Raw genomic sequence first — 24,001 nt, 5'->3', positions numbered from 1 at the left:
CCCCTGTCCCTCCCTGGGGTAGCTCCCCAAAGGGAGTCTATTCAGGGCTTCCTCCACAGTGTTCCTGGGAAGAATCCAGGGGGGTGCAGAGATCGCCTCTGCAAGGAAACGCCTGCTGAATTTAGGGTCCTGTCCTCCAGTCCAGGTGAGCTACCAGGGAAGGTCATCGCCCCGCCCCGGGAAGGCTCGGATCTCGGGGTCACCGGTCTGCCGCACCCCCTACTTTGGCCACCCCGGGGCTCTGCTGGTGATGTGCTGGGGCCTCCGAGAGCGAGAGCACCGGGGACCAAGGAGGACCCCTTCTGCGGCACGGCGGGAGGCGCGGGGCCAGGATTGGGGAGTGGGAGGGGCAGCCGTTACCTCGTTGCAGCCCTCCTGCAGGACGTCCAGCACGTTCCCGCGGGTCAGGCAGGCTAGCATTGTTCCCGCCGGGCTCCCGGGCGGGTCTGCAGTCTGGGCCGCGCCTCCTCCGCCCTCTGCGCACAAAAGGCCTCCGCTCAGCTCATTGGGATCGCTCCCGAGTCCTGCAAGCCACTTACTGGAAACCTAGACCGAGCCAAACTAGCGGCTTGCACTGGGCATGCTCGCACCGGGAACCAAGCAGTAGGGGCCAGCGCCGTGTGGTTCCTATAGAAACAGCTGGGCGCGCACAGGATAGTGTGGCGTGGGCTGGCGGCCGCAGGCCCTGCGTGCTTGCAGGAGAGCCCGAAGGCTAGCACGCAGAAGGGCGGGTTACACACACACACACACACACACACACCACACACACACACAAAACAGGCTTGCAGGCGGGGGTGCCGATATGTGTGTGCAGTTGTGCATTTACACACACGGGTACACACACATCCACAGACACACAAGCAGGCATGTCAGCAACACACCAGGCTTTCCAGCGGGTGTGTCAGCATGTGTGTAGTCAGCGCACGCATTCATACATACGCGCGAGCATACATACCCCACTGTAGACACACCAACAGGCAGGCCAGCATGTGCAGATGCTTGCAATCACACACATGCACACACACACACACACACACACACACACACATACACACACACACTGGGCATGTGGAGAAGGGAGTGCTGGCTAGAGGGCTTGTCTCACATACAGGCAAAGACACACACACTGCTGACTTAAGATCACAAGCACCCCACAAGGTGGGCGGGAAAGAGAGTGAATCACAGGGAAACCCCCCCCACACACACACACACTAATTGAAAACAACCACCTTTTTCCATATGGAGCCTGTACAGTGACGAGGCTAAAGAAAAGAAAGCATAAAAGGAGAAAGAAAAAAGAGAGACCTGGAGCTATTGGTGCTGCTGGAACATATTTAATAGGCTAGAGAATTATCCCCCCTTGCTGGTTATTCAAGTGATAACCATAATTATTTTTAAGAATACAAACCATGTACATGTTCACTGCAAACTTATTTTTATAGAAAAACTGGAAGCTGAAAGAATGCCCGTATTATAGTCTACCTTGTTATCCCAGATGGAAGGGAGGGGGTTTACCGTGCCAAGACTCACAGAAGGTCAGGCCTCTGCTAAAGGACACAGCTGGTCACTGACAGGAAATTCAAGAAGCCAGGACTACAAATGATAAATGACTCTAAATGACTGTCCCAAAGGCCCGTCCCCCATCACCGTAGCAAGAAAATCCAGTTATGGTTCTTATTCAGCCTGATTCCCTTCCCTTGGGTCCTAGAGAAGAGGAGAATCCTGACCTGAAGCACCCAGACTAGCATAATCTTTCGTGAATGTCTAAAGCTGCTAAACATAAAATTGCTTGTGGAAAAACACACACCCACTTCTGACCACGGCAGGCAGGAAGCCGAGACAGCACAGGTATTGAGCAGCTGCTGCTGGTTGTAAGGTGTGAGTTCTGGCTAAGGGGAGAGAAAAGCTTTGACACCAGATCATAGTGAACCTGAGCAGCCCACAAGGCAGGGACCCCACTCTTTATAATCTAGGTGAGGAGTTCATCTAGGTGCCAGAAGTTCATGGGCTATTGCTTCAATTCACAGCACACCATCATCAGGAGAGTCGTTACAGGAGCACATTAATGCAACAACACCCATTTAATGGTACAAAACTTCCTGACTGGGCGGTAGCTCAGTGGCAAAGCACTTATCTAGCATGTGTTGGGCCCTGGGTTCAATCCCTGGTAGCATAGCAAGAACATTTTTATAAATTTTCAGTTGCCCAAAGTTGCACGCAACACATCTGTGTACATAGTGACACAACACCAAAGCCCCCAATTGCTGGGTCCCTGGGGAGAGCTTCCTGAGTAGTTGAGAGCTCATGATACTTTAAACACAAAGCAGACAATACTCAGACATCAGAGAGAGGCCTGCTGACCATTATCTATGCAGAGGTCACTGTTCCTCAAACAAGTCTTTGAACAAATAGACTCTACGAGCTTAGGTGCTTTTGAGGAGAGACTTATTCAATCACTGAATTTTAAAGCTCCAAAATAAAGAGCTCATCTGGCCCAGTGTATCTAATTCCTATGAAGGAATCAAAGTTAGGTGCTCACCACCACTTATCAAATCAGTATGGGAGCTGAGATCTGAACCAAAGACCCCGAGGACTGGCCCTCTGCACTTTCCCATGGCCCTTCCCAGCATGCTGGAGAAAATGAAGAAGGAATTGTGGTGACTTGATAAAAAGATTTATTACAGGGCATCTGGCCAGAGAATACACCATTTCCAGAAAGTCTACAACTATGCCTATCGCACTTCCTAGAGCAATAGGATCTATTAGAGCTTCCTAGGAAGACAGAAATATTTTACATCTATGCTATCTAACAGAGAGACCACTAGCTACGTGTGGCTATTGAACACTTTAAATGTGACTAAAGCCGTAATGGTATTTAGGTTTAATTCATTTAAACATAGACACTATAATCTCAAAGTACTCTAGTGTCCCTACACAGCTATTGAGATGTGCCCAAAGCCGTACTAGCTCACATATATAGTCTGCCTCTCATGCTTGGCACAGATGCTTGGCATCATTTTTTTCTTCAGAAGATATGTCTGCCACACTTATCATGGTCTGTCTCAGAAAGCGGTCCAGGAGAAGAACTGAGCTTTAGCTCTAAGCAATACTAACATTTACGATTCCGTTCTGCCTCTGTCGCCCTGCTGGGATGGCAGTGGAAGAGCAGGAGAGGAAGTGGGTCAGCTGAAATAACCAGGACTAACTGGGGCGATGAGCACGCCGCGGTGCTGTGTGGGGAAGACTCCGGCTGCCCAGGCAGCCAAACGGTTCTCCCTGCTTCAGGCCTGCCGTCCACCGGGGCCAGGAGAAGCCAGGAAACGCAGCACACTGCTGCCTGCACGTCTCTGCGAGGCCGCCTGCCTGCTTTTACTTCTGTCTAACCTCTCAGCCCTGCGTTATTTTGACAGTCATGGAAGATTCCTCCCCCACAAAGTAAAATCTATCCAAATATCTAATATAATGGCAATAATAGCAAAGCTGAGCCAAGTTCTGGAGGGCAGCTACGCTCACCAGTATACTACCAGCACACTAAGTTCTGTAATAAATATCAATATGCACATTTGATGATCACAATTGCCATAAATGTTTTTTTTTAACATACAAAGAAAGAGAAGCCAGGAGTACATAGTACTACACACCTGAAATCCTGCTCAGGAAGCTGAGGCAGGGGGTTGTAAGTTGAAGGTCACTTAGCAGCTCAAAATTTTAAAAGGCCTGGAGATATAGTTCAGTGTGCCCTGGGTTTGATCTCCAGTGCTGGGAAGAGAGAGAGAGAGACAGAAAGACAGGACAGAGAGACAGAGAGAGACAGACAAAGGGCAGGAGATAGAGGCAGAGATGGAGACACTGAGATTTGTAGAATAAGTCATTTGTTCCAGATCCAATAGTAGGACAAATTCCAGGTTCTAAATCATTATGATTCTTTTAATATGATGCTTACAGCATCGAAAGCACTCAGTAAATGTTTATAGATGAATTAATAAATGAATGACACTAGAGGAAACATTAACAAACACACTCATTCCTTCTGTTAATAAATACCATCACACATTTCCTAAGTCAGACTTTGAGCCTTAAACAAAACTGTCATTTGAGGAAAATATTTCCTGTGACTTCTCTCTGTGTAAAACTGAGATGTGTGAAATTCACACCTATGAAAAAGTTAACACATCTATTACAGACCATCATTCATGACTACAAAAACATAGAGAGGCGGTCTGAATAAACAAGTAATTAAATTTGCCAATAAAGCCATGTTCAATGACCCTCCAACAATGTCTTATTGCTCCTTCTGTTTTCTCATATTAGCTGAGTTCCTTGAGAGGAATGTGTCTACAACTCCTATTAATTTACATTCAGCGGCATCAGCACAGAAATACACAAGGAAGCTCCTATTCACCACCAAACATTTCCTGGTCCCTAAGTTGTGCTTTTACTTGTGTCCTTACTTGTTTATGTATTGTAGGGCTGGGATGAGACCCAGAGCCTTGTGCACGCTAAGTGCTCTGCCCTAACCTGCTGCCTCCAGACCTTCACCTGCCAGCCCACGTTCATCTTAATTTTTCTTAGACGACGTATTCATCTTGCAGCTCCACTGCCCAATTTCTTCAAGCTCGCCTCTTCTTAGCATGTCAGATAAAAGTTGCATCCCGCTCTTCAGCTTCCTCCCAAAGCTTCTCTGTTCAGATCACAGGATCCCTCACTGACTCACGGATTCGTAAGACTTGTTTTTGCTTCCATGCAGCCCAGAATGCTGCTATACACAGCCTTGCCCTGCCACGTCGTCACCATGCCGAGTTCAAGTTCCATTCCCTCTAGAACACTCCTCTCACCACTGAGTTTCATTGTTGTTTTTGAGATGCTGGGAACTGAACCCAGGGCCTTACGCATGTTAGGCAGACACTATACCAATGAGCTGTCGCCCCTCTGCTGGCCTCTGATTGTTTTAATGTCTTTCTAACATTCATCACGGCTCACTCCTGCTTCTCCTTTAGGTATCTTCATATGTAACATCTTATAAATTTTGGCCTTCTCTTAGTGCTCTATTTATTTCTCTCATACTTTCTTACTGCTTTTACAACACTCGCAGCCTCTTTGCCTGATTTATTTTTTTTTCTTCTTGGTGTCATCCATTGTTACCTTGTACAGCTCACATTTATTGATGTTTGGTATTTTGAGGTAAGTTCTCACTATGTAGTTCAGACTGGCCTCGGACTCCCTACGGAGCCTAGGTTGGCCTCAAACTTGCAGCAATTCCTCTGCCTCGGCCTCCCAAATGCTGGGGTTATAGGCACGTGCCCACCTGCCAACAGCTTGTTCATTTGCCGAGCATCAATTTTTCCCCATAGGTCAACGAGGACAAGGACTGTTGTATGCTTTATTACTGGTTTATTCCCAGAGCCAAGAATACTGTCTGGGACGTAGTAGATGTTCAGTAAATGCCGGCAGCCTGAATGACTCTCTCTTTTTAAAGTTCAAAGGTCTACCATGACCATGTTCAATTCTCTATCATTTGGGACTTAATTATAATTTATTTTGGACTTTATCTCTTTTTATAAATTTTCAAGCAAACTACAAATAATTTTTAGTATCTTTCTATATTTTTATCTCCTTCATCCATGTACTCTTTCATTATAAACATTCATTAAAGATAGGGTGAATCTCATTTTATATCATTGTATGCAAAGTCCCTTTCTTTTATCAAAAACTTGAGCTGATAGCTGCACAAAAATACACAAATACACATAGAGGCAAGAAACAGGACTGGAGGGAAAAAACGGTGAAGGGAGAAAAGAAAAACTAGTGAAACAGAGCTCAACGTTAAGATGGGGGCACAGAGTACACGGGGGAAACGTGACAGACAAATGGGGAGAAGGACCAATGGGCAGCACAGTGAGAGACGAGGACACTGCCAATCACCAGATGGCACTGTCAAAAAAAAACTGTCCCAAAGCAGATATGCAAATATTGTCTACATGAATTCTTAAAATTCACATTTCAAGTTATCTGCCAGCTATTCCAGGGGAGAATTACTATAAGACAGCGACACCTGGTGGATATTTTGGAAGTGGCCCTTGCGTTTCTCTACTAGGAAAATTAAGTAGTCCCATACTGCACTTCTCCACAGTCAGGGTTCCATGTTACTAATTACACTACCAAAAATAATCTTTCTTTGGCACCTAGGGTCTCATTACATGAGGTAGCCAGATTCCTACCAAGACCTATCTATCTTCCAACTAACATTCAGCTCTCCTCTGAAGGATATATAAAATCTGGCATCACAATTTTTTTTTTCAAAGAAAAGTGACTAAAATGCTCACATCATTTGAAGTGGTCTGAAATTACTTATTTGAAATGTGAGCAGACTCAACAAAGGATTGGTCAAGAAAATTACAGCCATTATAATGTCTACCAAACAGGTTTCCCATTAAACCAAACATTTTTAAACCAGGAATGTGGCACATGTGTAATCCTAGCACTTTGGAGACTGAGGCAGGAGGATTGCCAACAGTTCACACCAGCCTGGGCTACACGGTGAGTTCAAAGCCAGCCTGCACTATATAGCAAGATCTTCTCTCAAAAATGTACACAGTTTCATATTAACAAACAGGCAATGAGAAGAAATCAAATGGTTGCACATAATATGATCTCAAGTAAAACATTTACAGAAAAATGACTGGAACGGTATATTCTAAAATATTAACGATGTTTGCTTTTGGATGTGGTTGGTGTTATTTGTTTGCTTGTTTGTTTTACAGAACTGGGAACTGAAGTCAGGGCCTTTGCACTAAGCTATTATTTTGCATTTTGGAATAAAGTCTCACTAAGTTGCTCAGGTGAGATTTGAACTTGTCATCCTCTTGTCCCAGCCTTCCTCAGTTGTGCCTAGCTGTGTTTTTATTTTTAATCATAGTTTCAAATATTTTTCAAATGCTCTGTAATTAGCACACATTATTTCTTTCTACAACAAACTTTAAATGTTTTAAACTATGTACATGATCTTAATTGCTAAAGTTTTCAATCTCAGCCTGATTTTACTAACTCCAGAAAGATAATGAATCAAGGCTCTAGTGAGCTACAATTCCACAGAAATAGAAAGAAATGAGGGCAAATATAACAATTCTGTTCCAGGATCCGCGCCCTATCTGAAATCTTCCATGCAAAACTACACTAAAATTCCAGTAATATCTTCAACTCCACAGCATATCAGAAACTTACAGAGGGCTCTGCTGGCAGCAAGGTGTTACAGAGTCTCACAATCACTTGAGTCCCCATCTTCAGAGTCCCTAGAAGAGTCAAATCAGAGCCACCTTAAAGTGGGAAAAGAAAAACGTGCAAATACGCAGAATGGGGGGGGGGGGAACCAACCTAGTTGAGGTCAGGCTCCTTCTCCAAAGCTACTAACTTAACTCACCTTGAAGTACCAGAAACAGACCCTTACTAGCCGAAAATGGAACCTAAGAAACTATAATTCCAACAGGACTATTACAGTGGCATTATAAAACCTAGTTACTTAAGTTTTTGCAATAAAACCTAGTTACTTAAATGTCCCCTTTCTTTTTCTCTTCTTCCCGGACTTCAAGGATCACAGGATAACAACATGAAGAGTTCTGCTTCTGGCATTTACCTCTTTCATGCTCAGAAATTCAGTTTTAACCCCAAAAAGCATTTATAATTTTAATGCAGATCCGTACACAGAAACTAAAGTGTACAAAGTATTATCATCTACATCACTTTATTAGACCTGCATAGTTCATAACCCTTGAAAACAGTGAAATCCCCCACCCCAGCTAACACAGAAAATAGGCTAGGGAGCTGCTCCATCCAATTCGTGAAAGCTTCAGGCGGCTGTTAAGGATCCACTGGCACTAACCAGGTCCTTGCCAGGGAACAAGCCGGGTAGCCTCGAAGATGATGACGGTGACGACGATGATGGTGGCAGCCACACACACACATACACTCACACACACACACACTTGACCGCATGACACGGCCTGGGCACGCATTTGAAATGCTCACCAGCACTCCGTGAGGCCGACACTATTGCCAGCCTTTCTCTAGGTTTCCATCCCACCTCTACTCATCTTCAGAAAAGCATCCTTCTCAGGGGCCGACCTAGGGGCAGCGATGTGTGCGCTGGACGGTGTCCAGGTGGAGAAAGTGCGTTGCTATGGTCTCCAAGCTCTAAACTCTGAATTGGGATCTACGTGCCCAGAAAGAATCCACCAGATTCAGAGCGAGCTCACACCGCCAAACTTCCGCCTTAGTCCCTTCTGCTTGGGCCCAGAGTCTACCTGGTTGTTCAACCACTGGCGATGATGTTTCCCACTTACCGCCACCCACGGACGCCTACCTCTTGTTAGGGATCCGCCTGGCTCAACGCTTCTCTCCGCAGCTCCGCCAGCATTTGCTTGGTCTGCGGCAGCCGCGTTCCCGTTGCCATAGCGACGCGGAGGCGGGCTCCGGCCTGGCCGCTCTCCAGCGGCCGCACGCGGGCGCCGTGCGGGCTTTGACCCCGCCCCCTGGCTCCAGACCCCGCCTCCAAGCCGCCAGGGCCGGTCCCGGCCGGTTCTCACCTCACGACCTCTGACCCGGGCCCGCCTCCAGGAGCCAAGGCCCCGCCCCGTCTGCAAGGCCCGGCTCCCCTGGCCTGGACGCCACCCGATTTAGACCGGTGGCGACCCGCTGCAAAAGCTCGCCCCAGGAAACGAACCCGACCAGCTCTTCTTGGCTTTTATTGATTCTAGCGACTCTGGGCAGGCAAGAGCTAAACATCTGCCTAACGGGACTTTCGGGCTGCTCGGCCCTTGATATCGGTGCTTTGAAAGACTTTGTGGCCAGTGGTCGGACGGAGAAGGCTGCCTCTGTGCCTCGGTTCCTGCCTCCATTTGTCTGCTAGGTCTGGGACCTTTGACTCAGTCACTGAGGAAATTCCCAGGCCAAAAGGTAGTTGCGAAATTTCAGAATGCTTCTCTAGAGTACTTTCCCTTCAGTGTTGGAGTTTAAGGTGTGTAAAAGGAATGCCTTTAAATAAAGCCTAACAGGTCAGCCCCGGGACATCTGAGAGCCCAAGCTATATTAGGGATTAAAGACCTACCTTCTAGAACACTCCACCTAGCATGGTTTCATAGAGTTCCATCCATTTATAGCTAACCCAACCACAACTCCAGGATAACAGTGGCAGATAAGAGACCTAGGGGACAGAAGAAGGTCGCCCGCAATTCCAAGTGCCCTTGAGTTCTTTAGGCTTAGCATCCTTGGGCTGCCACCAGACTCCCCAAAGTAGTCAAGTCTCCGCACAGGAGTAGTGATTAAGATGACGGAAACTGGTGCCTTCTCCCCGAGACTCACACCAGAGTTCCATTCTTGCTGTCATAGCGTGGTGTGACCTGGGGGAAGCAAAGGGTGGCATATTCTGTAGCATTTTCTAACTGCAGATGTTTCACCTCGCTGGCAGAGCGCGGCTGGGCACTGCTGAACACTTGTATGTCTGCGTAATGTAAGTTGCTCTCCTCCGATGTGAGGTCTTGACTCCTCTTTGGGGATACAGGCTGCTGTAACACCTGCTCATACATAGGTCCAGTTAATTTATGACCCTGCAAACAATCACAGAATTAAGGAAGATTCTTGACGTGGTTTGTCCCTCACCTCCATATGCTGAGCCAGTTAGATGGAAGTCCCTTTGCTTTGCCCTTTCAGGGACGGAGGAGCCAGGCAAAATCAGCCATCTACAGGTGGCTGAAATGTGTCTGTCTCCGGGTGAAAGCTGAGTAACTGGAACCCCTCATCTGAGTAGTCCCTGGGTGACAGAGATACCTTTGTGCTATTCTGCTGTGGCTGCTGCTGCTGGCTCCTCAGTGTGTGTCTTGCTTGGTTCCCTGCAGGGAAGAAATCAAACTTAAATCCATTCTCTCTTCTCTGTCTCTACGAGACTGCCTCTTCAATCTCTATTAACCTGTTGTGTTTGGCTTCTAACTAATCTCCCTGCTTCTGTTCCCACTTCTCTCCCTGCTACTGTTCCTATATCAAAGCTTTGTTGCAGGGTATTCAGTCGAGGACTTTCACGATGGGTTATAATATTGTCCATCCTCATTTTTCACCAACCCTTAAAGATAGTTCCACAAATATGTATTGCGAGCCTGTTATGTGCCAGCTCTGTCCTGCGACGAGTAGACTCTTTTCTCAGTCTTAGCTTACATTCTGCTAGGGAAGACAGTAAACAGACCACTACCACAACGCAATTGTAAGTGCCCAGCTCTACCCATGTGCCAGGGTGAGTCAGTCTCCCTCTGCAGGAGCTGATTCCTCTGCCTAAAATGTCCTCCTGTCCCTCTTCTGCTATTCTGTAAACTTGTGTTGCTTTGACATCAGTTTTTTTTTTTTTTTTTGTCTTTTTCGTTTTTATCGGTACCAGGGATCGAACTCACGACCGCACACTTGCAAGGAAAGTGCTTATGCCGCTGAGCTAAATCCCCATCCCCAATATCAGTTCTTTCATTCTCCCGCAGCATGAGTGTACACGTCTTGTAAAACTACTAAATAGCACTTCAGTTACTGGGTTAAGTGCGTGTACCTCCCAAACGTGATTGTCAGATCTTCCAGGATTGAGACTACTGACCCTTCCCCTTGCAACTCTCTGCCGCCTTGGGACCCCACAGAGTGACTCACATACATTGTAAGTGCTTGGTAATATTTGCTGGATGAATGAAACAATGAATAACCAACCCTGCCACTCTAAAATAATGAGAAAAATAGGATCAATAGGTCCGGGGCTGAGAGTCTCTTCGTGTGCTGTCACCCTTTATCCATTCTAAGGCCACTCCTCTTTTGTACTTTTTTACCCTTTCCAAAGATGTCAGTTTTATTATCCTCTCTTGTTTGCCCCTCCCCCCTGAGGTCCCCTCCCCCTTACAGTTACCTGTTTTGTTTTTGTTCTGGAAAGGTGCTGGACTGCTCCTGGGATAGGAAACAGAAATCACCCATGTGCAAGAAGAGCCCTGGACTCTATCTTTCCTCCTTCATTGTTTGCTTTGTGGGCTCAACATCTGGGATGACTTTCCCCACCTCGCTAAAGCCAGGTTCAGCCCAGAAGCATTTGTCAGGGTACCACATGCTTCCCAGATGAACAGTTCTGGAAAGTAGAGTGGTACAACTGACATAACCAGACCCAAAATACAGTGGTAGGCAACCGGTCCCTACAGGCAGCTGGCTTGAAGGCTATTCTGGGTTGTCTAACAAGCTAATCCCAGCAGAGGTGAAGGGCAACCTGCCAAATAATAGGACACTCTCTTGGATCCAGAGATGCTCTTGGTGCTTCTTTAATGTTATTTTTTGGGTCTTTGGGACTCATTCTGGAAGGCATGTAAGCTGCCACAGCTAGGGCTAACTAGTTCAGGTCCCTCAAAACCCTTTAAGTAACCTCACTCTCTGCTTCAACTGTGCTCGTTTTAATTAGCAGAGAAAGTGAGACATGTTTAACCTTTAACGTCCTTCGGAGGACTTTGTCTGCAGAACAGGAGACGCTGAATTTGGGGAGTGACTCAGCTCTCCCATCCTCCTCGGTGCACAGCAGACTTTTAACGTTCATTTCGGAGCCCCAGGGGTCCCAATGGAGCCTGTGCGGCTGTGTGATTGTCCACAGTTCAATGCCCAGAAAAACACTTCTAATCTGAGCAAATAGACTGCATACTTTGGGACTTACTCTGGATGCTTTTTCCTGCTAGTACATTTCTAAATCTCACCAGCGCAAACCTTACTTGTCTGTCTGATTTCTCCTCTTCTCAGAAAGTTTCCGTCTTTTGCTAACTAAAGTGACAGGAAGAGACAGATTTTTAACTCTTGTTGGCTGCATTACCGTAGGGAAAACACTGAGGATTTCTTCACATATATCTAAAAGAGGGCTGCGTTTAGTGTGATTTTTGGTTGCTGTACAGCCTGCAGAAGGGAGAGCAATTAGTATTCATCCACATGCTACAAGTGGCTTGGCAAAAAATAGGAATAAAAAAATGAAATAACTTCTTGGCCTTTGGATTCCTCCTCTGCCGTTTAGCGCCTGCTTTGCGATACGGCTACCCAGTCACAGCCTTATTTTAGGAGCTAGAGGATCTTCTTGTTCCTTGCCTCTTGTCACTACTTTTTCCGGACAGAGAAAATGTTAATTCTAAAATACGTGACGAGGCTATCCAATTTTAGTGAACCGAGTCTGCTCCTAAACCGATGTTGTACAATGCCTGGAAATAACCCAGAGTACTCATAGTGTGACAGAAATTATTTTTAGATCAGAATTAGAGCAATTAAATGGACAGTTCTACAGTGGTAGTAAAAATAAAAGTTGATCCAATCCTTCTAAAATGCAATTTGCAATAAGTATAAAAAGCATTGCAAGCTGAACTTGGTAGCTCACGCCTGTAATCCCAGCACTTGGGACTGCTGCAAGTTTGAGGCCAGTCTTGGCTACATATTGAGTTTAAGGCCAGACTGTCTCAAACAAACAAACAAACAAACAAACAAACAAAGGCACTGAACATAAATGTATATACTTTCTGATGTATCAATTAATATCCTAAGAAATTATAATACATATGCAAATAATATTTATCATAGCAGTATTTATAATATCAAAAGGTAAGAAATTGCCAATATTTGGGGGCTGACTGAGATCATAGCACATCCAGACCATAGAAAATGTAGGCACTTAAAAAAGGATGTTGGAAGAACTTCGAATAGCATGGAAAATTTTACTTTTTCTGAAGTTATATGTTTTGGATAAAAATGTGCACATTTAAAAATAATATGACAACGTATTAAAATGTTTCTGTCACTCTGGGTACTCATATTTATGGTTGCTCTGCATTTTCTGCTTTGAGTATTTTCAAATGCTATAAATAACAACAAAGAAGCTGTGCATGGTGGTGCACACCTGTAATCCCATCACTCTGAATCCCACCCTGAACAATTTAGCAACTGAGTGAAAGACCCTTTCTCAACAATAAACAAGGACTAGAATGTAGCTCAGCATCAAGGCCCTATGTCTAATCCCTAGCACTGCCAAAAAAGGAAGGGAGGAAGAAAAGGAATATTTTACAATGAAAATCTTCGGTTGTCATAGCATCTTGAAGGGTCTGGTGGTTTATTGAGACAACAAAAGATAGAGAACAATTTTTATCCAATCCTAATAAACATTTCAGAAGGAAAAAATAATACTGGTTAGAATGCCTGGACGGAGCTGGGGATTTAGCTCAGCGGCATAAGCACCTGCCTTGCAAGCAGGCGGTCGTGAGTTTGGTCCCCAGTACCGATAAAAAGTTTTTAAAAAGTTTTTAAAAAAAAAAAAGAATGCCTGGACTAGCAGTCTCTAGACCAGGCTCTCAGTCAGGTGACCATGTCAGACTAGCCCTGAGGTTTTCAGCAAGTTTGTTCGTTTGTTTGTACTGGAAATTAAATTGAACCCAAGGGCTTCACACTGAGCTAACCCCCTGCCCTTTTTATTTGAGACAGGTTCTCACTAAATTGCCTGGGCTGGGCTCAAACGTGTGAGCCTCCTTCCTCAGCCTCCCAGAGAGCTGGGGTTACAGGTGTGTGCCACCATACGAGTCCCCTGTAAGGAGCAGCTAGAGGGCGATTGTGATGGTGCATATCTGTGACCTCAGCACTCTGGGAGGCCGAAGCAGGAGAATCCAGTTTGGGAAAGTTGGTGAGATCCTATCTCAAAATAAAAAGTAAAAAACTGATGAGGAAGCGGCTGGGGATTTAGCTCAGCGGCATAAGCACCTGCTTTGCAAGCAGGCGGTCGTGAGTTCGATCCCTGGTACCGATAAAAAGGAAAAAGACAAAAAAAAAAAAAAAAAAAAAAAAAAAAAAAAACAAACCTGACGAGGGATAGGTCCAAACCCTGGTACCAGAAAAATAAATTAAGGGGCAAGACCACTTACTCAGAGAGGTGTTGAGAAATTAAGTGATATTGTGAGTGAGTGCCTGGCACATCGAAAGCTGCGGAGCACTGCAATTACAATCTGGGGAAGAAGAGAAAGGAGGAAAGCAAAGCAAAAGGGCAAAAAGAAACGGTGCCGGTTCCTCCTCCCAGCCCTGGCCTGGCCACTCCACACACAGCCGCTTCGCTGTTTTCTGTGGGCTCCAGAAAAGCAGTAAGCGGAAGGAGGTGCTTCTCCGGTGTTGGCACCAGGAGTGCCCGGCACAGGGGCACAGGAAGGTGGCAGTGGGAGACACTGACTCTCTGCTCCTCGGGGCCTCCAGATCCCCCGACAGAGCCTGTGCCGTCCGCCCTTCCACCCTACTCACCAACTTCGCCCACAGCAGAGCCCGTTTCCCATGGCGGCTTGGCTCCCCGGGAGCCCAGCTGTTTTCAACATAAAGAGGCTTGTGCATTTCCTGCTTCTCGTTTGACTTTCCTTTTTCAACTCCCAGGGATCCCTGGCAGGGTCAGGTTTCAACCTAACAGGTTGGACTTTGGAAGGCACCTGCTGGACTGATGCCCAGCTGACCGCACCCAGCCAAATGGCAGAACCACACACAAGGGCTCCAGGTGAGAGGGCTGCCTCCCTCACCTTCGGGATTGGAAGCTTCTGCACATGAAGCCATGAACTCTGAGCTTCAAACCTCAATTTAAAAAGAGACCTGAAACAGAAAAGGGTTTCCTCAGGAAGTGTTTCTCAGTTACATCACACTGTCTTTGAAATATATCCTCCACAACAGACTAAAAAAACCTTGCTTTAAGTTTGCCAAGCACGAACCAGGCTGGGTTTCACTCTCCAGGTAATTAGTACCAGTATGATCTCTGTCCAGATTCTGGGTTCGAATACCAGGATCTCGTGGAACCTGGAATTTATAGAAGTGAATTCCTGTTATATTCTCCCTTGCTTTTGGAATTAATGTGAGCAGATGCTTAAACTTTTAGTGCCTAGGTTTCTAGGATTGTAAAGTTAACTGAATTTATCTCATCTCCTTCCTGGTATGAAACCAGATGACTCTATAATTAGAACGGCCTCAGCACCTCGTGGCCGCCCTCTTCCCATCCTCTGTTCAGCCCTACAGAGCCTCACCCTCCACTCAGCTTTTCTTCCAGAGACCCCAAATTATACTCACACTCACCAGGCCGCTGAAGCAATTCCCCTGCAGGAAAAAACGAGCTCTAGAAGAATCTGTGAACCCACAACCTTTATTTTCTGTGTGCTTATCTCCTCTTCCACGTTTTTCTCAAATGCCTCTACTCCACAGAGCACGCTGGGCTCTGAACTAACTTATGAAAATCGGGGATAAGAATGACAATCTCATATTATTATTGGGAAGATCAAATAAAATACATGTAAAAAAGCTCTAGTCCAGGGCCTGACAAATGGAAAGCTCTCAGGAAATCTCAGCTATTTTTGTTGCTGCTATTATTTTAGTTCTCAGGTAATTACCAGATGATAAAGCAGCTTCTTTATTACCTTGTACCCACTCATTGTTCACGCTTCTCCCTAGACCTCTTTGCGCCTGCCCGTAACTGTATCCTGTTCATCTGCTCCTTCCACGAAGCTCAAAAACCATTCATAATTCCCTGTTACCTGTAGGACAGAGTTCAACCCTGAGTCTGCCACTCAAAGCCCTCTAGAATCTTTCCAGACACTTCTGTAATTTATAGAAAATCACCTAAGAGAAAAAGTCCACAGAACACAATAGCGCATTTGTGGTAGAAAGCCTGATGTGCCTCAGGTAGTGTGTAGGAGTATTAAGGAGTAAGGGACTGATTATCCCTCTGAAATCTGGGCTAGTTAGTCGTCAACGCCTGAAATAATCATTCAAGGTCTCTATGCTGAACTTCGAGGTACTTTGTCAAATGCCAATGTTCAAAAGAAAGTCGTCTGTAATAAGTGGTGCAGAAAGCACTATATGATACGAGCAAAAGAACTAGGCACTACTTGTCTGGGAAAAGGAAAACTTAGAAGAGCAGTATCTTTAAATATCTGAAGCTCTCTCAAGTGGAAGAGGGCTTATGTTCGCTTTCCGAACATAAGGAACACCTAAGTGCTCAAATTACTGAAATGCAGATTTTGGCTCAACACAAGGTAGAATGTTGCTTGATTGATTATTTTTGTGTCTAGATCTTGTAACCTGAACAACTACTTCTAGGATAACAATATGCAATATATCAACTAGAGTTGATTTCCTGGTTTGTTTGTTTGTTTTGAAATTCAGTGTCATTTCTATCCTTTTTTTCTGTTTGGCTTTTTAAAATAAAAAAGCAATAATTTATAAGCTATGTCAAAAAAGAAAAAGGAATAGGCTACTTTATGAAGTTCTAAATTCTCTATCATGTAAAATGTCTCAAAAAAAAAAAAGGTTGATTGATAACCTTAAAAGAGTTTGAATGGTGTGGGGATTTGGATTAAATCAGAGATTTCCAAACTTTCTCTATTTAGGAATCCTTTGTTTCAGAAAAGCTCAAGGACTGAGGATGTAGTTTAGGGTAGAGTACAAGCATGTGCCAGGCCCTGAATTCAGTCTCCCACCCAAAAATGAACAAATAAGAATGAGCCAAACAGGCCAGTGTTGAAATCTAAGTAAAGTTTTTCTTTTTACTTTGTTTTTTATCAACTAGGTGTTAAAATGCCTACTAATATAACAAGACTACTATTTTTATAGTTTACGGTTACAATATGTAGCCCCATGTACTATTACTTGGGGTTGTTAAATGAATGAATGGTTGAGCATAGTCAATGCTATTTTTCTGAGTTGTACTTATAGTTTTAATAGAAGTTAGTGTTTAACCAATAATTAAATTCCTTAAGTGAAGAACCTTACCGTAGGGGTGTACAAATCCCTGAGAAGGGTATGAATGGAAAATTCACAATAGTTTCATACAATTCAAAAATTGTGTGAAACTATTTGAAAAATATTTTGAAATACAGGAGTATGTGTATTTTTGTGATAAGAAGATCTAGAGCTTTTGCCAGATTGTAAGTGTGTCTATAACCCGTCCCCCATTAAGATATAACCACCTTTTTTTTTTTTTTTTTTTGTCTTTTTCCTTTTTATCGGTACGGGGAATCGAACTCACAACTGCCTGCTTGCAAGGCAGGCGCATATGCTGCTGAGCTAAATCCCCAGCCCCCAGATATAACCACCTTAGTCAGGGCTCTGAACTAACTTCTGGGGAGTTAATCAGGTTAATCAGGAGTTATATCTGGTGTCCATCACAGCCTGGAAAAAAATCTATATAGTCTGGAAAAAGCAACTCTTCTGGCACCCCCCCAGATCATACATGTGAACGCCTCTGCCCCCCCCCCCCCCAGGCTTGCCTAAGGACACCATCTCTGCTAATAAGAACACTAGATCCCTGCATTTAGTCTTGGGTTAGGTAGGGTGACACAGTGATCCCTCTATTTGGGACGTTCCAAAGTCAGAGCCACAGGCTTCCTCAGGTGGGTTACCCAGTCCTGTGCAGAGCACAGGGAGGCCCTGGGTTAGTGATAATGATGGAGGCTGCCGTATCCATGCCTCCACCTGTGCACACTCAGTCCCTTGGAATCAGAGACCATTTTAATGGGCACACAAAGCATTCATTCTGGGGCTTTAGGCCACTCTCTCCAGCCAAAAACCATTTTCCCAAGCCCTATCCAAAAAGGACCAGACAGTCTGGAGACCCTTGTTTTTGTGTCTCTAATCACCAGCTCAGACAGAGCCCTCTGGGCTGTTTGGATGGCATATCCCTTCTCCCTCCCAGGATCATTCTCTCTTTTGTTGTATTGTGAGAAAATTATGGTTAGGAATTTGACCTGGAGCCAGTGTCAGCTTCCGGGTGTGATCTCAGTGTCCAGTGTGAGCTCAGGGCGCTGTGACGTTGGGCACCCGTAACAGTAGCTTTTTGCCTAGCTGGCTATGACCTCCTCCTTCCCACCCACCCCATCTTCTAGGCCACAGAACAGCGAGCAGGACAAACAAGGCCCTGACACTTGGGTTTATTCAGCCCCAGCCAGAACTAAACCAAAGGCCATAACATGTCCCGAGGACCAAACCATACACTGTAGACCTGGAGCATTCCCATTCCCGTAGGGATGCCACTACCTCTGGTGGTGGGCACCTGCTCCAATCACGGAGGGAAGTGGAAAGGGATTTGCTGATGCTGGATCTTCAGCAGTCAGGGCTCAACTCCGGCTGCCTCCTCCTCCTCTTCCTCTGGGTCAGGAGGCGCAGGGAGCAGGGAGATATAGACCTCATTGACTTCTGTGTCCAAATGTCGGCCACCCCGAGGGGCCTCCAGGTTAAGGATGCCATCGTGGGAAAGAGCAGCTCGAACCCGCCAGGGGTCAACGTCAGCAGGCAGGACGTAGGTGCGGCAGAACTCTCGGGACACGAAGCCATGGCGGTCCAGGCGCTGGGGGTGGCGGGCAGACACCTCCAGCAGGTTGTCCACAGTCCTCACAGTCACCTCATCCGGGGTAAAGTGGCTCACATCCAGAAACGCCTGGAACTTGCCCTCACTGAGCCTAAGCTCCGATGCCCCTGCCCTACTGCCCTCCCCAGCCTGGGCAGCCCGAGGCCGGACATAGTAGCCATGGTAGAGGGTGGGGGTCAGGATCTCTTCCGGCAGGAGGCCTGAGGGGCAGAGAACGAGAAGCAGAGAGGCAGGATGAGGTGGGCACAGGGATGCAATGAGAAATCGGGAGGTGCAGCAGCGGAAGAGCGAGAGGGAACTGCAGGGAGGGAAGCCGTGGGAAGGAAGAGGAGGCTGAGAAGGGAAAGCAGCCGGCTGGAGGCAGGAGCCAGCCTGGGCCTGGTGGCTGCAGGGGACACAGAGGCGCACCAGGCTGGCAAGGGGCTGCAGCAGGGCCCCGAGGTCGGGAGGAAGGAGACAGGCCTGCTGGAGCTCAGGAGGATGACTGGGGTGGGAGATGGCTGCCCCGGGAGTTCAGTTAAGCCCAAGTGGGGCTGGGGCCAGCAGCTTTGGGAAGTCAGCCCAGAATTTCAGGAGGTGGGGGTGGGAGGCTCCGGGTGGCACCCAGCCCATACCTTCTCCGAAGCGCTGCTCGCCCAAGCGGCTCGGGTTGGCAAATTCGTACTCGGCGGTGGCCGGGTGGGCATGTGGCACCGAGCGGCCAGACATAGCTGCAGTGGCCCTGGTCTGAGGTGCAGCCCCAACAGGCTCAGCGCGACCCTCCAGCTGCCCGGGGAGCCAGGCAGCAGTCAGAGGCGGGGGCGGGGTCGACACCACCCAAAATAGTGCGGGGCCTCCGAGAGGGGAGGGCAGGGCAGGAGCAGGGGCCCGCTGCGACCAGGCCGGGAGCAGGCTGCCCGGACCCCGACTCCCTGCCCCTCGCGGCCTCAGCTGTCGCCGAGGACGGACAGCTGGGGGTCCTGGCCAGCCGCGAGCCGAGCCGGGGAGGAAGGTGGTGCTGGGCCAGCAGCGAGCCCAGAGAGGCCTGGCTGGGACCTCCTCACCGTTGGCAGATTTCAGCCTCACCTTTTCTCCTCCGCTGCAGCCGCGGTGCACCCCATTTCATAAAACACTTGAGGCTTCATAATGTCCTGCTAGTCTCAGAGCGGGAAAGGTGCGAGAAAAATTTCCGTCCCTTTTGAGGGCAATCTCTGTACTCAGATTAAGGTCAAGGTCTTTTCCTGAACTCAGGTCAACCTGGGGCAGCACTCAGATGCCTGGTACTGACTGACAGGTTGGCTGCCATTGCACTTCTTCAGAGACCCACAAAGAGTTAATGTCCCCTTGGCCCTGCCTAGGAAGATTCCAGTCCCTGCCCAGGCCCAAGATAGTTGCTGGCCCAGTTCCCCTGGCATGCAGGGCTGGAGAGGAGGAGGGGTGGCCATGGCCCTGCCTGCTTGGGATTCCTGAGTCCCAGCTCCGGAGAACAAGGGTGGGGGAGGGTGCCGGCGAGTGGAGGGAAAGCTAGGGAAGCAAGACCATGGCAAGTGACTGGTCAGCGCAGACGTGTTTGTGTTTCTCTTTTCTTAGCTCAGTGAGTACTGGTTGTGTCACACTGCCAAATCCCCAATCACAAGTCTCGGTGAACAGGCCGTGAACGAGTATAATAAAACCCCTGACATCACCATTCCAGAAGCTTCACAAGACTGCATATATAAGGGCCCGGCTGTAGCTGCAGCTGAAGGAGCTGACCAGCCAGCTGATCCCCTCCACTCACCAGGCCGCCATGGACATCGCCATCCACCACCCCTGGTTCCGGCGCCCCTTCTTTTCTTTCCCCTCCCCCAGCCGCCTCTTTGACCAGTTCTTCGGAGAGCACCTGCTGGAGTCTGAGCTTTTCCCAACCTCTACGTCCCTGAGCCCTTTCTACCTTCGGCCACCCTCATTCCTGCGGCTACCCAGCTGGGCTGACACTGGACTCTCAGAGGTGAGTCTCCCCTCACCAGGGCAGGTGCATCCTTCCTGCAACGTCCTTGATACTTCTGCACTGCTTTAATTCCCTTTTCCCCTGACTAAGCCATTGTAGGTGCACGTGGATCCAGAAGTGAAAAAAATAAGGTTACTAGTGCCTCTCTCCCCAGAGCCTTTCTATGTGATACTCTTCTGTACCCCACTTACTAACTTTTTCATGCACAACGAAGATCATTCTGTCTCCTGGCCTGTAAGCAGGAGGCCCTTTCGAGTTTGGTTCATAACGATCTGCACAAAAAGAGCCACCTTCGCACTTCTTTATTCACCTCTCCTGAGACCTCATACTCCTGGAAGAGAAGTATTTTATCATTTCAAGTTTCAGAGTGCAGAGAGATAAAGAGAGAGACCTGTCTCATCCTGAGCTCTTTATCCCCTCTGGGTGGAATTAGAGACAAGACCACTATTTTCCTCCATTCTATTCCCTGTCTATGATTTTCTGTATTCATCAGGACTGTAATAGGGCACTGGCCTCCGTCCAAGCCTTATAAGTAAAGAATGTGCGTCCAGGCTTAGGAGCCCCCATCACGCCCCAAGAGGGTGGGAAGGGGTGAGCAGATAGCACCAACAGAAGCGGTCACAGATAACACTGGTTTAAAAATATTTGTGTGAGTAAACAGGAGCTGACTGGGCAAGGGCTCTGGAGGACAAGCAGGACCAGCAGAACATTCCAGATTGAATGAGTGGGAAACCTGGCAGAGATCTGAGCAAGTAGAAGAGGGCTTTGTTTCACAGACAAATGACAAAGCTGGGCACTGGGGTCAGAAGACAGCAGAAGCCATGCCCACATCCATCTGGCTCCCTGGGGGGAGGAGTGTCTTCTTCCCCGGGCCTCTAAATAAGTTTGGTTCTGATTACCAAGAGGGATATCTTGGATACCATTTGGTGACAAACCTCAACCAAGAACCATGTTTATTAGAAAGATTTTTAGCAGACAAAGAAAAATAGTCACCTGGACGGAAAGAAATTCGGCACGATGATGAGCTTGCATGAGTGCAGGCATGTTGCTACCGTCTCTTCTCCTCCTTCCCTCCCCTTGCTGTTTCTAGATGCGCCTGGAAAAGGACAGGTTCTCTGTCAACCTGGATGTGAAGCATTTCTCCCCAGAGGAGCTCAAGGTGAAGGTGCTGGGAGACGTGATCGAGGTGCACGGCAAGCACGAGGAGCGCCAGGTTTGTAGCCTCTCCTGCAAGTTTACTGAGTTCACATGGTAGGCACTGCCTCCAGTCTGAGAGCCAGGAAGCATTCCAACCTCAAAACACACGCAGGGCTGGACCAGGGTTATAAACCAACGTCTAAAGAGCTAAATTAGGAGTAAATCTGTTGTTCTCATTGCTGATGTTTTTGCTCAGAAAACTGGCCATAGTTGTTTCGATTGCCTTTGATGGGGCTCATTCTTCATGTAGGCAGTGGTTTTTAGCCTTGGCTGCATTAATCTCATGAGAATATTTAAAAATCCAAATGATCAGGCATATCCCAGACCAATGAAATCAGAATTTTTAGGGATATAACCCAAGACATCACTTTGAAAAGCTAGGCTGAGGCAGGCAGATGGCCATGAGGTCCCTCCCTGTCATCTGACGGGGTCCTGACTGTGAAGCAGCCTAGGCCACATGTAAGTTCAAGACCAGCTTGAACTACACAGTGAGACCCTGTCTCAATACAAAATAAAACTAAATTAAACTAAAATGTTTTAAAAATTTAAAGTATAAAAAATAAAAAGCTTTCTTGCTGGGCATGATGGTATTTGAGTTGGTAATTTTTCTTTTAGATGTTCAGGAATTCACTTTTTCTCTTTAACCCATCTTAATGGAAATCTACTTGTCTTGGTGACATTTCAGAGCTGTACTCAGCTCCTGATCTTGTATAGCCCACAAGGAAATCAGTTAATTGAGGGCTTGTTTAGATAGATGCTTGGAATTCAGCAGGCTTAAGGGTTGGGTTCATCAGCCATTTGGGAAGTTCTGATGAATGGAATAGTTTCTTATGACTTTCTGAAAAGGTTTTTTAAAATTGTTTCTTAGTTAATGGTAACTCAGAACCTGTGTATAAATACAATTTAATGTCTCAGACTCTTTTAGTTTTGCTCCTATATTTTAAGATTGGGTAACAGTCTCCCCTATTGGTCTGGAATATTCTGAGACATTCCTAAAGAATCAGGACAATTTCTCTGCTTGCTCAGAGATTCATATCCGAAGTGCCAGGATGAGATTCTAAATCCTGTATATTCAGTCAATATTCATCTAAAGCACGTCCTTAATACCCCTAAATGTAACTGTGCCTCAGAGCTTGAAACACTGTGAAGTTTTGGGTTGCTTCAGATTCTCGGCCTCTCACTTACTAGTAGGAGTGAACACTTAGGCAACTTCATGCTAGCCGCCAACCTGAGAAGAAAAGCTATTGCTTTGCTCGTGTCATTGGCATTTGGTTGCACCTGAGAAGAGCGCGTGTCTGAGCTCTAGGCACACAGTGTTGTTGCCTGTTCTTACTTCTCGGCTTCCTTCCTCCTCCTCTTGGATCAGGACGAACACGGTTTCATCTCCAGGGAGTTCCACAGGAAGTACCGGATCCCCGCTGACGTGGACCCTCTCACCATTACTTCCTCCCTGTCGTCCGACGGGGTCCTGACTGTAAACGGACCAAGGAAACAGGTCTCTGTCCCCGAGCGCACCATCCCCATCACTCGTGAGGAGAAGCCTGCTGTCACTGCAGCCCCCAAGAAGTAGATGCCCTTTCTCTCATTGCATTTTTTAAAACAAGAAAGTTTCCCCACCAGTGTCTAAAAATGTGACCTAGTACTGAAGCTTATTAATGCTAAGGGCAGGCCCAAGTTATTAAGCTAATAAAATGTCATTCAGCAACAGATAAACTGTTTTGTGGTTTGTTTTTGTTTTTGTTTGGTACCAGGGATCGAACTCACGACTGCCTGCTTGCAAGGCTGGTGCTTATGCCGCTGAGCTAAATCCCCAGCCCAATCTGTTTTGTGTTTGGATACTTAGTATGCTTTTAAACAAATACGCAAATTCAGCAGATCCATTTAATTATCACACTATAATTCAGGAGACTCTAGGGATTTTAGAGTCAATATGACTGGCTCCCCCACTTATATTAATGGTATAAACTTAGGCAAGTTGCTAATTTTTCTGGTCTTGAGGGTATTTATAACATGAGGTACTGATTTATACAGAATCACAATGAGTACATTAAGAAGAGGTGGGTGAAGAGAAGCCCTGGTAGAGCTCAAGGTGTATAAGTCCCTTTCTCTCCTCCCTCTTGATTTTTAGCTCTGTTTTAATAAATGGAACAAATTTAAATTAATTCCAGATACCACCACATAAAACGCATTAGTGTGTCTTTGAAATTAATTACATCACCAAGGAAGACATGATGACCCCAATGTTATTTAACATTTTTATAATAACAAACCTTGTACTAAATGGATTCACAAGAATAAGCAGAACTTGAGTGATTATCACCAAATGAACCCCTCAGATATACCGCAAATGATCCAGCAAATACCTACTAGACTAAGACTGGAAAATGCCCAATTCGATGATCCATCACAAAAACGCTAAGTTTTAAAATTACAATTAATAT

At 46.6% G+C, this 24,001-nt stretch overlaps 4 protein-coding genes across 14 annotated transcripts in view; 1 reads left to right on the top strand and 3 right to left on the bottom strand.

Annotated features, from left to right (window-relative positions):
• The window catches only part of Dixdc1 (DIX domain containing 1), a 75,502-nt gene extending 66,969 nt beyond the window's left edge, over window positions 1-8,533 (bottom strand). The window contains exons 1-2 of one of the 9 annotated variants that reach the window (XM_003472695.5): window positions 8,023-8,533; window positions 7,222-7,289 (exon numbers count right to left, since the gene is read on the bottom strand). In XM_003472695.5, coding sequence (XP_003472743.4) covers window positions 7,222-7,278 — 57 coding nt within the window. In that variant the 5' untranslated portion in view covers window positions 7,279-7,289; window positions 8,023-8,533. Of the gene's footprint in view, window positions 1-360; window positions 1,011-7,221; window positions 7,290-8,022 lie in introns of those variants that run through there. The other 8 variants (XM_013155480.3, XR_010049620.1, XM_013155482.3 and 5 more) reach the window with 8 other exon arrangements.
• Window positions 8,534-8,722: 189 nt separating this feature from the next.
• CUNH11orf52 (chromosome unknown C11orf52 homolog) lies at window positions 8,723-14,471 on the bottom strand. Its single transcript, XM_003472696.4, has 4 exons — window positions 14,302-14,471; window positions 10,922-10,959; window positions 9,820-9,881; window positions 8,723-9,599 (listed from the first exon to the last, which is right to left on the bottom strand). Exons 1-4 carry the CDS (start codon window positions 14,370-14,372, stop codon window positions 9,351-9,353), a joined length of 420 nt encoding a protein of 139 aa, XP_003472744.2. The 5' UTR covers window positions 14,373-14,471; the 3' UTR covers window positions 8,723-9,350.
• Window positions 14,472-17,944: 3,473 nt separating this feature from the next.
• On the bottom strand, window positions 17,945-19,910 carry Hspb2 (heat shock protein family B (small) member 2). 3 transcript variants are annotated; one of them, XM_013155631.3, is made up of 3 exons: window positions 19,463-19,910; window positions 19,012-19,162; window positions 17,945-18,597 (listed from the first exon to the last, which is right to left on the bottom strand). In XM_013155631.3, the coding sequence occupies exons 2-3, from the start codon at window positions 19,103-19,105 to the stop codon at window positions 18,140-18,142; spliced, it is 552 nt and encodes a 183-aa protein (XP_013011085.1). In that variant the 5' UTR covers window positions 19,106-19,162; window positions 19,463-19,910; the 3' UTR covers window positions 17,945-18,139. The 3 variants fall into 3 exon arrangements, with proteins under 3 accessions (XP_013011085.1, XP_063111829.1, XP_063111828.1); XM_063255759.1 differs by lacking the exon at window positions 19,012-19,162; XM_063255758.1 differs by lacking the exon at window positions 19,463-19,910 and having other exon boundaries at window positions 19,012-19,448.
• Window positions 19,911-20,130: 220 nt separating this feature from the next.
• On the top strand, window positions 20,131-23,269 carry Cryab (crystallin alpha B). Its single transcript, NM_001173076.1, has 3 exons — window positions 20,131-20,363; window positions 21,454-21,576; window positions 22,927-23,269. The coding sequence occupies exons 1-3, from the start codon at window positions 20,163-20,165 to the stop codon at window positions 23,128-23,130; spliced, it is 528 nt and encodes a 175-aa protein (NP_001166547.1). The 5' UTR covers window positions 20,131-20,162; the 3' UTR covers window positions 23,131-23,269.
• Window positions 23,270-24,001: the final 732 nt, after the last annotated feature.

The sequence above is a fragment of the Cavia porcellus genome, unplaced genomic scaffold (genome assembly GCF_034190915.1).
Source record: "Cavia porcellus strain 051 isolate PalLab524CR breed Dunkin Hartley unplaced genomic scaffold, mCavPor4.1 scaffold_9, whole genome shotgun sequence".
Classification (NCBI taxonomy): domain Eukaryota; kingdom Metazoa; phylum Chordata; class Mammalia; order Rodentia; family Caviidae; genus Cavia; species Cavia porcellus.
Note: the sequence above shows the minus strand (reverse complement) of the source record. Positions and strands in the feature narration are given on the sequence as shown.

Excerpts from the sequence above, each read along its gene's own strand:
- CUNH11orf52 (XM_003472696.4), bottom strand. The coding sequence starts at position 14,372 with ATGTTGAAAACAGCTGGGCTCCCGGGGAGCCAAGCCGCCATGGGAAAC. Across the intron at positions 9,882-10,921 it reads CCAGAACAAAAACAAAACAG|GGAACCAAGCAAGACACACA; the intron begins GTAACTGTAAGG and ends TCTTCCCTGCAG. Across the intron at positions 9,600-9,819 it reads CACAGCAGAATAGCACAAAG|GGTCATAAATTAACTGGACC; the intron begins GTATCTCTGTCA and ends GATTGTTTGCAG.
- Cryab (NM_001173076.1), top strand. The coding sequence starts at position 20,163 with ATGGACATCGCCATCCACCACCCCTGGTTCCGGCGCCCCTTCTTTTCT. Across the intron at positions 20,364-21,453 it reads CTGACACTGGACTCTCAGAG|ATGCGCCTGGAAAAGGACAG; the intron begins GTGAGTCTCCCC and ends TGCTGTTTCTAG. Across the intron at positions 21,577-22,926 it reads GCAAGCACGAGGAGCGCCAG|GACGAACACGGTTTCATCTC; the intron begins GTTTGTAGCCTC and ends CTCTTGGATCAG.
- Hspb2 (XM_013155631.3), bottom strand. The coding sequence starts at position 19,105 with ATGTCTGGCCGCTCGGTGCCACATGCCCACCCGGCCACCGCCGAGTAC. Across the intron at positions 18,598-19,011 it reads CGAGCAGCGCTTCGGAGAAG|GCCTCCTGCCGGAAGAGATC; the intron begins GTATGGGCTGGG and ends TCTGCCCCTCAG.